This window comes from Etheostoma cragini, chromosome 5 (assembly GCF_013103735.1).
Source record: "Etheostoma cragini isolate CJK2018 chromosome 5, CSU_Ecrag_1.0, whole genome shotgun sequence".
Classification (NCBI taxonomy): domain Eukaryota; kingdom Metazoa; phylum Chordata; class Actinopteri; order Perciformes; family Percidae; genus Etheostoma; species Etheostoma cragini.
Window position 1 is genome coordinate 2,207,468 of NC_048411.1, and position 10,840 is coordinate 2,218,307.

The following is a 10,840-nucleotide window of genomic DNA, read 5'->3' on the forward strand; positions in this document are numbered from 1 at the left end:
GCTAGACTATCTGTCCAATCTGAGGACTGTGGTTACCTGGTCCTCAGATCTCTGCAGGGTGAATCCAGACAGCTAGCTGTCCAATCTGAGTTTTCTGTTGACGACTAAAACTACTTCTGAATGTACACATATTCCACCAAAACTAGTTCCTTCCTGAGACTTTTTAGCAGAGGCACCATGGATCCGTCTGGGCTTTTAACGCCACACAAAACGGTTGTGATTGGTTTAAAGAAACTCCAAGAAACCCAAGCACGTTTTTCTCCCATCCCACAATGATGTGTGGACTGGCCAGCATACAAGACTATCATTGATATAACAGAGAAGAAAATATGTTTCTTTGTTAGTAATCATAAGAATTTTGATCTAAATAATACCTCAAAAACTGCCAGTTTCTGCAACACAAAGAGACATTAAACTTGGGTGGGACACAGCAGTGTTGTGCCTATATCTGTTGTTTAGGCTCTGCTCCTTATATGTGATGAAATTTGCCTGAAGTTATGGCCCGGGGCTATGGCCGCCCTAGAGACAAAGGAAGATGGGCTGCCACCATCATGCTTAACCACCCCTGACACATCATCGCCCTTATTGTGCCTCTCAATCTGAACCCACACAGACACACACACAAACACACACAGACACACACACAAACACACACGCAGCAGCAGTGCTGGAGCACCATCTGTCAGCCGGGTGTCAAGTGGCCCTTGTCTCCAGTGATTATGAGAGCTCCTGCTGCCTCAGGTGGTCCGTGGACCAGCTCACCCATCTACAGGGGCCAGGCCAGGCCATATGGTCTGTGTGGGGGCACCCAGGGGAGGCAGCTCCCCTCCCCTGCCACTGGACAGGACAGACAGCCTACGCCTGTCTGTGACTGTCTGCTGAAATGTCCCGGTCAGGGCTAAGATGACGGTGAAGGACCTGACACACATCATTCGGAGTTTCTGAGACAGGAGCACAAAGTGAGAGTTCACTCAGGCCAAAGACTTGTGCCTTATAACAGAATTATGAAACTGTCAATGTGAAAAACGTGTGTCCATTATGAACACATTATCATGCATATTCGATTGAAGTAGCAAAAATCCCCCAAAAATATATTTTTTCAAATGTACAGTATATTTAAGTTGACAATTAAAATTTGTAATTACGATTGATTGCATGATTGTCTAGTTAACTTGTGATTAATCACAAATTAATGGTACATTATTATCTGTTCTTAATATAATTAAAATAAATATTGTTCAAGTTTTTATGTAATGCTCTTAACATGGGACAGACAAATATGCTTTATGCAAATGTGTATTAGTGTGGCAAATATCCCAGACACTGACAAATACTGAACTGAAGGTACTGTGTGTATGGTACTCACTTAACATTGACAGTACACGCAAATAACTTTAGTCTAGTGGAGAGAACCATCTGGACGAGCTTTGAAGTTAAACTGTCCATTTTTGAGACCCTTTTCTTTATCCACTTCTGCTCACGGAGCTTTTGTTTCTGCTAGCCACCCACATCGTTACTGCTGCATCGCTTCCTGAGTTCCCACTACGGAGTGGCCCAAGGCCCACATCACAGAACGCGTTGTCGCAATCTTTTTCACACCCCTAATGTATTGGTTATACTATTATCTTTGAGGAAGCAGAGGAGTGAGACTACTCTTGGTATAAAAAAATAGCACATTCAACATAGTAGCAGATCCTGTTGATGTCAGCTAGTTATTTAGTCGTGTAGATTCCAAAACAAAGTGCAATTAATCATGCAACGCAATTTCTAAGCAGTCAGCATGAGGCCACTGGGAGTCTGGGGGCCCCATGCAGTTGGCAGCAGGGTTGGTATTCCAGCTAGCTTTGGACAGTGCTGTCCTTTTGATGGAACAGAGACCCAGCAAGTTCAAAACTGAGAAATCCACTATATTAGCTTTAGCACCATTCAGTTTTAGGTGACCCTGCTCTGCTGGTATACGTTAAGACGTAGAAGACATTAGGGTGACAACACATGCTCACGTCGTGTGGACCAAGTGTCCATAGTGGACACTATGGACACTTGGTCAGGTGCCTTTGGCTTTGTTATTGGTCCTAAACGTCTCCTTTAGCTTCAGATCTAATCAAGCTTTATCTAACTTCACTAGGCCGGGACAATTGGCGTCACTTTTTACACAGCTAGGTTAAGGAAAATATGGAGGGTGGGCTTAAAAAAGGTATGATTCTGTGACACGCGGCACAAGAATGGGAGAGTTAGGTTAAGGAAATGACGAAAGCGACAGCTGGGTTTAAAAATAGTGACCCGCGGGACTTGAACCCAGGTCTCCTAGTGGATAGTCCTGTGTTGTTTGACCTCCACCCCAAACTACCTCCTTAACCCTTTTGTTACCTTCCCATCGACCACGCAACTTTTTGTTTTTCTGATTCAACATTTTGTCACTTTTTATGATGTTTATAGACATTTTTTCTGCGTTTTTGAGGCTTTTTCTGAGATTTTTGTCCTTTTTTTTAACATTCTTTCATCTTTTTTTCATTTTCAAATGCAATAAAATTAAATAAAACTGCCAAATCAAATCAATTTATGTTACTTGTGAAGAGCATTGTAGAGAACCATCCATGTTGATTTTTGTTGTTGAAAATTTGGTCGAAAAAAACCCAAATTTGTGATATAGAAACTGTTTGAAAATGGGTCATATTTGACTCGGGGACAACTGGACGGTTACGCCGAATTTACGGCTGTGTAGCTGCTACTCAAACAGGTGCGTTCGACACACATGCTGAAGGGGGACTTTTACGTCGTATCTGACGTTGATAGCCACTGCACAAGTGTCCGTATTTTACGAGTTCAGAGTTGAACATGACCATGATCGCCATATATTCCCACATATGTAATCTGCATTGCCAATAACACCCAGACATGAGTAATTTGTTCCTATTGTTATCAAATGAAACACAATTCTGCAGTGGACGATTTACATCCACACGTCCAGTGCCAATGAAGAAAGTAGTGTGGATTTTCCCAAGGAATACACATTTCCTAGGTGAAAGTCTCCCAGGAAGCAAAATCCACTCCCTACCATGAAAGTCCTATGTATTATCACCCGCCCATCCACCCATCAATGTGGAGCATAAAGCAAAAAACAAACAAAAAAACAAGGAATGCTTATGAATATTACGGTGCATGTAAAGGTAAAGTCATAGTTCTGTTTTCCGGCTACCTTCTACTCTTTCACTGCGACTCCGTTTTGTATTGAGTGCACCGATCATCAACAAAGAAGCTGTGAGCATTGTGTTGTAACAGATCATCCCCGTGTCACACAGCTGAGCAGAAACAAAATCATATGTCTTATTGCTTAATAAATTATTTGTGCAAAAATAACCAGTAAAAACTGAAAGTTCTGCCGGATTGCCATCAACATCATAAGCCAAGACATAAAATCTCTTTGTAAAATGTCCTGATATGTGATTTGTATCACAAACATGACAATGTTACTTGAAATGCAGTAAGAATGCTGGATGGGAAAAATCTGTCATGGTTTCTTCCTCCAGTGTTGATAATTATTGTTGATGAGATGAATGAGGTATCAATGTGTAACAAATTATAAGGCTTGTCACTGTTGTGGCTTTCAGACACTTCAGCTGTCCTCATCAACACTCAAGTCTACTTTAATTGGCACAGTCTGTCACTATATCCCTAGTGTCGCTTTGCAAGACCTCCTCCAAAGAGCTCTGAAGGAAGGTCCGGCTGCCCCACATAGCATTTGTGGATGGGAGGAAAACATGCTCTGGTTAAATGGCATTTCTTTAAACCAATCAGAATCATCATGGGCGGTGCTAAACTCCGCACAGGGCTGTCATGTGAGAGAGTTGGACAGATAGGCTAGCTAGCTGTCTGGATTTACCCTGCAGAGATCTGATGACCAGGTAACTATAGTCCTCAGATTGGACAGATAGTCTAGTTAGATGTCTGGATTTACCCTGCAGAGATCTGAGGACCAGGTCACTATAGTCCTCAGAGATCCACCAAAGCAATCCCAGAAGTAGAATGCGAATGATATAGATCAGTACTCACACCCAACCCATACCACTGTTGAATATGTGATTTAAAATATCCATTAGGCATTTGATTAAAATAGGACTAAACTACATGCCTATAGAGAGCCACATTCGAGCCCTTCTACTTCCAGTCCATGGGATTTATCTTTCAAAAAAATATGACCAGGAGTGAACGGGGAGGGACAAATTATTTTTTGATCCAGTTTTAACCCTCATGTTGTCCTTGGGTCAAATTTGACCTATTTAAAAAAAAATTTTAAACCAAAAATTGGGCCTTCCAAATTAATCTTGAAAATTTCAACATTAGAAACATCAAATAACTTGGGAAAAAACATCAAAAAAGCACCCACAACATTCAAAAGCGACAAAATGTGAAGAAATCCATTTTTCCTTCTACTCATGAAATGTTCCCTGTGCTCCTGGTTGTAATACAACCCCAAAGCATGATTGACCCCCCCCATGCTTAACAGCTGGACAGAGGATCTTTTCATTAATTTCTTCTCCAAACGTACCTTTGGTCAATGTGACCAAAAAGTTATATTTTAACCTCAGCGGTCCACAGAACTTGTTCCCACAATGCATCAGGCTTGTCTATATATCCATTTGCAAACTTCAAATGCTGATCTCTGGATGATCGGGCAATCAAACGTGGGTTTGGACTTGCTTTTCTTGATATCTTTCTTGGTCTTCCAGGTCTTGCTTTAACTTCCACTGTTCCTGACGACGGCCATTTCTTAATTACATTCTGACCAGAGGACCGCAAATCTCCAGTAGGCATTAACTACTAGTTCTACCCTGCTCCCATCTGCCATTTCCAGCCCTTTGTTACAACTAGGCTATTGTATCCAGTTCTATTCTTTAAATTTAAAAAAATGAAAAGTCAATCCATGACACAGCTTTCCAAAGGGGGGGGGGGGGGGGGGGGGGGGGGGGGGGGGGGGGGGGGCATTCTAGAAACTCTGCAGGGTGTCCAAACTTTTGCAGATTTTGTTTTCTGTTATTTTGAAAGTGTAAATGATGGAATTAAAATCTAACTTTTTGTGACATACTATACGAATGTCTAATCTTTCATTTAATGCCTAATGGAGATTTTTTTCATCTTTTCTCGGCTTCTTTATGAACATTAATACACATTTTTACCTGGGGTGCCCAGACTTTTAGACCCCACTGTATATTCCTTGTGCCTTATCTCTCATTCATCGATTTTGCCATTTCCTTCAATAGAACATCTTACACACAAATGAGGCACGATTGCATGCATAGGTATAGATTTTGTGAAGGATGCAGGGAATATCCCCCCCCCCCCCCTTAAAAATATGAAAGACAATCCAGTCCCCCAAAAAGGTCAAAATAACCATTCAGTCTATGTCACCTTCTTACCTGTAAATATGTATTCCTAACTATTTTAGACACCCCTATAGTAGATCATACCATCTTAACAATACAGGCGACAAATTAAAAGTAATGACACTTCAAAGAACTTGCACCATAAATTGATGCAGAAAAGGAGCAAATTGTTGCAGAAAATTCACCAACGTGAAGGAAATTGTCTGGGAGAAGACCCACACTTGTATGTGTTACCCCCCGCCCCCCCCAACCACAACAAAACCCAACCCTTTTTTAATGTATAGTAATATGTTGTAAGATTTCACTTGTGTATACGCAGTGCTTATGAACTTAGTGTAATATAAGTGTAAATGAAGGGGAATGTGTTTGCGAGAGTGATTATGTTTAGGTTTACTTTATTTTATGTCACATCTGTTGTCATATCTGTTTTATGTTTTGTGTGGACCCTAGGAAGAAATCAAATCCCTCTTCTCCTCTTCATTTGACCCATTTTCATGTGTTGGAGTTGTATTCTGCCCTGCTCCAATCTGCCATTTCCAGCCCTTTGTTCAAACTAGGCTACTGTATCCTGTTCTATTCTTTACATTTAAAAAAATCAAAAGTGTCATTCATGTGAAAAATTGAGAACCACATGGTCTTTGTGAAATTGTGTCCATATGATAAAGTAACGTTTATGAATTTATCACATGTCAAATGCAGTTTCACATAAACAACACATGTCTTACCCTTGAACTGTGATATCTGAAATTGAATCCACCTGTCTATGTATCTATGTATCTATCTATCTTTCTAACTATCTATCATTCTATCTATCTATCTATCTATCTATCTATCCATCCATCCATCCATCCTTTTATCCATCCATCATCCATCCAACTATTGATCTATCTATCTATCTATCTATCTATCTGTTTTAGATAATTAGGTTTTAGATAATTTCACACACACTTCTTCTGATAAACATGCTTCCATGTTTCCATACCATCTATCTATCTATCTATCTATCTATCTATCTATCTATCTATCCATCCATCCATGCCATCTACAGCATCTAATGTGTGCTGTCTCAAGAGAAGAGAAAGAAGACACTGGGTTGGTACAGCCGACCGTCTCTTCATCTCCAACTGGAAGACACAGCAGCAGTAGCATATATATATATATATATATATATATATATATATATATATATACACATCCATGTCTATTATTTTCACTCGGCTGCATTCCACGCTCCTTCCCAGTGAAGCCGTCTTGGGAGAGAGTGCTGATGTGTCCCCTGCTCTGGGTGATGCTGCTGTGGCTTCCCAGTGAGGAGGTTTCCAACAGCAGAGGGCGTGTTGGTGTGCGGGTCCCGGCCTGCACCCTGATTTAGGCTCACTCCATCAGCTGCTCTAAAATCTTTTTTCTTTTTTTTATAGGTTGAACCCAAAAATGCGCTGTCACTGCTTTAAAACAAGGCGTTTTTTTTTGAGTTTCTGAGAAGTGCAGAAAATGTGGAAATACAAGTTTTCCATCTGCCAGCACCATTCCGGTATGCTACTAGTCCATTAGGCCTGGTCTATGATTACGTCATGTCGCAAGGCTTTAATAATTATGACTGTTAAATCGACTCCAATATGATATAATCCATATCCTGTGCGACCTTGTTCAAGAATGAATGTCCAGGAATGTCTCCATTATATGATCCAATTTATGTCCCGTTCACACTGAAAGTTAAAAACATAATAAAAATACAAATGAAGTGTGTTGTCCTGTATGGACAACACTCGGCTGACCATGGAAACAACAAGTCCGCTCAGCACCAGCAGCCCACTAACGAATCAGAGAGAAGATTAACAGAACAGAAAAGAGCAAAGCAAAGCTTGAAAACAAATCATATGCAGCAATAAGTGTGCCAGTGCGCGCGCGTGTGCGTGCGTGTGTGTATGTGTGTGTGCGTGATCGGTTAGTGCTGGTCAGGGTCGCACCAGCCAATCAGCTGCTCGTGCAGATGACGTGCTGCCGTCCTACGTCAGCCCCGCCGCTTGTCAGGATCAGAGCTCCACACACACCGGCAACACACACTATACACACACACTCCCTCTCCGAGCCGGACAGCACAGCCCCTGGCCCGGCAAGCCCCGGCAGCGGAGGACACATCCAGGCTTCCAGGCGCCGCAGCCCGCCGTGACAGTGGACCTAATATCGCCTTACTTTGTGGACATGGGAGACATGGGGGACCCGCCGAAAAGTAAGACACCAGCTCGGCGTTGGGATGCGTTCATGGAACTTAATTCATCCCAAACTTGAGAGTTGATGTTGTGTTTTGCTGGCTGTAGACAGAACTGGCCTTTTCAAGCATTTGGTGCCATAAAAGTCAGAAATTAAGTATCAGTCAAGCTTTAGATCTGACAGACTTTTTCAATCAGACTATCGAAAAGTAATAGCTCATTTAGCGTATAATATTAATTACATAATATCATCATGAAAAGAAATCATGATAATAATAATAATCATAATAATGATAATTATAGTAACCTTGCAGTAGCCTCTTCAGTTATTTGCAGGCCGTTTGGTAGACTGTTGCAGCGGCCAGGGAAGTGTGTGTGATGTGTGTGTGTGATGCTGCTCTTGCAGAGAAGCGGCTGGTGTCTCTGTGCGTGGGCTGCGGGAACCAGATCCACGACCAGTACATCCTGCGGGTCTCCCCGGACCTGGAGTGGCACGCCGCTTGTCTCAAATGCGCCGAGTGCAGCCAGTACCTGGACGAGTCGTGCACGTGCTTCGTCAGGGACGGAAAGACGTACTGTAAACGGGATTATATCAGGTAGGAGGGCCGGGACGGGCCGGGCCGGGCCGGGCCGGGCCAGGACAGGGGACCCTCAGATACACTGAATTAGCTGGAACTAGGCGGCGATTTGAAAAGAAATTATGACGGCTATTTTACAATATCAGATTGATAATATTATTCGGACTGATTCAAGTCACGTGGAGCCCTGAAATGGATGGGTTAATTTTATTAATCCTATGTTTTTAAACATCATGATTATAATTATTTTTCACTGCTAAAACAATGACCGAGCATCCATGTCTTTTTCAGTGTCTTCTGTTATGACATCAGACGCATTAAAAAAAAAAAAAAAAAACATTTACAAGCAACACAACACATTAGGGAATCCATGTGTCCGATGCAAAATCATAAACACACATTTGAGCTATTTTTCAGATTCAGTCTGGAAACACCTCACGGGTGTGGCGTTATCAGCACGTTCACACTTCTTAGACTTAAACTTGAGCAGACTTCACCTGGTTGGCTGCTGTGTTGTAATAAAATAAGTCCCACTGGTGGAAAGGGCCAGTCAGAAAAAACAACAAAAATTCATAGAAATATATTATATTAGATAGGCAGATATCATAAACAGACTTACATTGCTACAGCTATACTACTGATGTTATACTAGGCTACCAATAATAATAATAATAATAATAATAATAATAATAATTATTATTATTATTATTATTATAATTATAATAATATAAATCATAATTAATGTTCTATAATTAGGCTAATATAAAAGAAATGTTTGATATTTTATTAAACTATTGTAGTATCATTACTAGTATTATTACTATTATTGTTATTACTAGCCTACTATTATTATTATTTTGTTATTTGTAGATTAATTATTGAGCCAAATCATCAATCGTGTTATTTCGGTCACACTGTAGCCTATATACATTTATAATTATAATTAGATTTGTGTAAATGACTGAGCTGCAACTCCAACTGATCGGACCGTGTGTGTGTGTGTGTGTTTGTGTGTGTGTGTGTTTGTGTGTGTGTGTGTGCACGCGCGCTTGTCCCGCAGGTTGTACGGGATCAAATGCGCGAAATGCAACATTGGCTTCAGCAAGAACGACTTCGTGATGCGGGCCCGCTCCAAGGTCTACCACATCGAGTGTTTCCGCTGCGTGGCCTGCAGCCGGCAGCTCATCCCGGGGGACGAGTTCGCTCTGCGGGAGGACGGCCTCTTCTGCCGGGCCGACCACGACGTGGTGGAGCGGGCCAGCCTGGGCGCTGGAGACCCGCTCAGCCCGCTGCACCCCGCCAGACCGCTGCAGATGGCAGGTAAAAGTCCCGAGGAGTGCATGCTGGGAGACTGGGACTTTTGCAGCTGGAAACCATATTCTTTAACTTGCTCCTCGGCGTATCTGGCTGTGATTTTCTTCTATTTTGCCCGAAGTTCCGATGCCTTTTCCCGTAATTGGATTTTGGGCCGGTGCCCGTTAAAAAATAAAATAAAGGACTTTCTGAGCTGACTCTCCATAAGACATCAAAATGACATGCACCTCTTGCGTTTCACATTGGCACTGTGTGCGCAGTCTTCTCCACACTCCTACTGTAATGTCAGAGTGATTTAGTGCCAGGTTTGATCTCTGTCTGAATGTAAATGTCATGCAGTCACAGGGAAGCTGCGCCATGTGCTATTAACTTACAAGTGGAGCTTCTCTGCTTTACTCTCTGATGTTGGACTGCTTCTGCTTTGTCTCCTAAGGCGGTTTTGTCTTTTGCATGCATACCTCTGTCCAGCCAGGCCATGCAGGCTCGGTAGATTAGATACAGCGGGCGCTGCTGTCAGAAATACACCAAGTTATCACTGCTGGAAAGGGGGCCTGTGCGTCCGGGACGCGTTGGGTCTGATGCTGTGCGGTGCTCTGCATGTCTAGAAAAGGGTTGCAGGGTTATTTCGCCGTATCGCCAGCTTGCCCTATAGTGGCTTTTAATGTATGTGCTGACCTCGGATCTGATTAGTCCATCAGAACTGCGCTGTTCTCCTCAAGTATGGTGCATTTAAAGGCAGTTTACCATAGCACTCATTTACGCACATTGGAAACATGTAGCATGTATAATTTTACTTTTATTATGTAAAAAAAAGGTGGCATGACATAAGAAACATTGCGTTTGTAAAGCATGACTAAGACTTAAAGGTGTCTATCAGGGTGTTGTATGCGGAGTAATTGATAAAGTTGTGCATCGTGTTGCAGGACCGTGTATGGCAAAATACACATTTTCACACACAAGTTGACGTTGTTATCTGGGACAGACAGATGCATTAATGTTACCCTGTCCCCTGGGTTTTTTCCCGTCCTTTCTTAACAGCAGAACCAATCTCGGCCCGGCAGCCCGCGCTGCGGCCTCACGTGCACAAACAGCCCGAGAAGACGACCCGGGTCCGGACGGTGCTGAACGAGAAGCAGCTGCACACGCTGCGGACTTGCTATAACGCCAACCCGAGGCCTGACGCCCTCATGAAGGAGCAGCTGGTGGAGATGACCGGCCTCAGCCCGCGGGTCATCCGGGTCTGGTTCCAGAACAAGCGGTGCAAGGACAAGAAGAGGAGCATCCTGATGAAGCAGCTGCAGCAGCAACAGCCCAACGATAAGACGGTAATAAGACTGGGGGGGGGGGGGGGGGGGGG

At 42.8% G+C, this 10,840-nt stretch overlaps 1 protein-coding gene across 2 annotated transcripts in view; it reads left to right on the plus strand.

Moving 5' to 3' along the window:
• Positions 1-7,396: 7,396 nt before the first annotated feature.
• isl1 (ISL LIM homeobox 1) overlaps positions 7,397-10,840 on the plus strand; it is a 6,834-nt gene continuing 3,390 nt past the window's right edge. The window contains exons 1-4 of one of the 2 annotated variants that reach the window (XM_034872666.1): positions 7,397-7,611; positions 7,998-8,187; positions 9,230-9,489; positions 10,525-10,808. In XM_034872666.1, the coding sequence (XP_034728557.1) occupies positions 7,584-7,611; positions 7,998-8,187; positions 9,230-9,489; positions 10,525-10,808 (762 nt within the window). In that variant the 5' untranslated portion in view covers positions 7,397-7,583. Of the gene's footprint in view, positions 7,612-7,997; positions 8,188-9,229; positions 9,490-10,521; positions 10,809-10,840 lie in introns of both variants that reach the window. The other variant, XM_034872665.1, reaches the window with a different exon arrangement.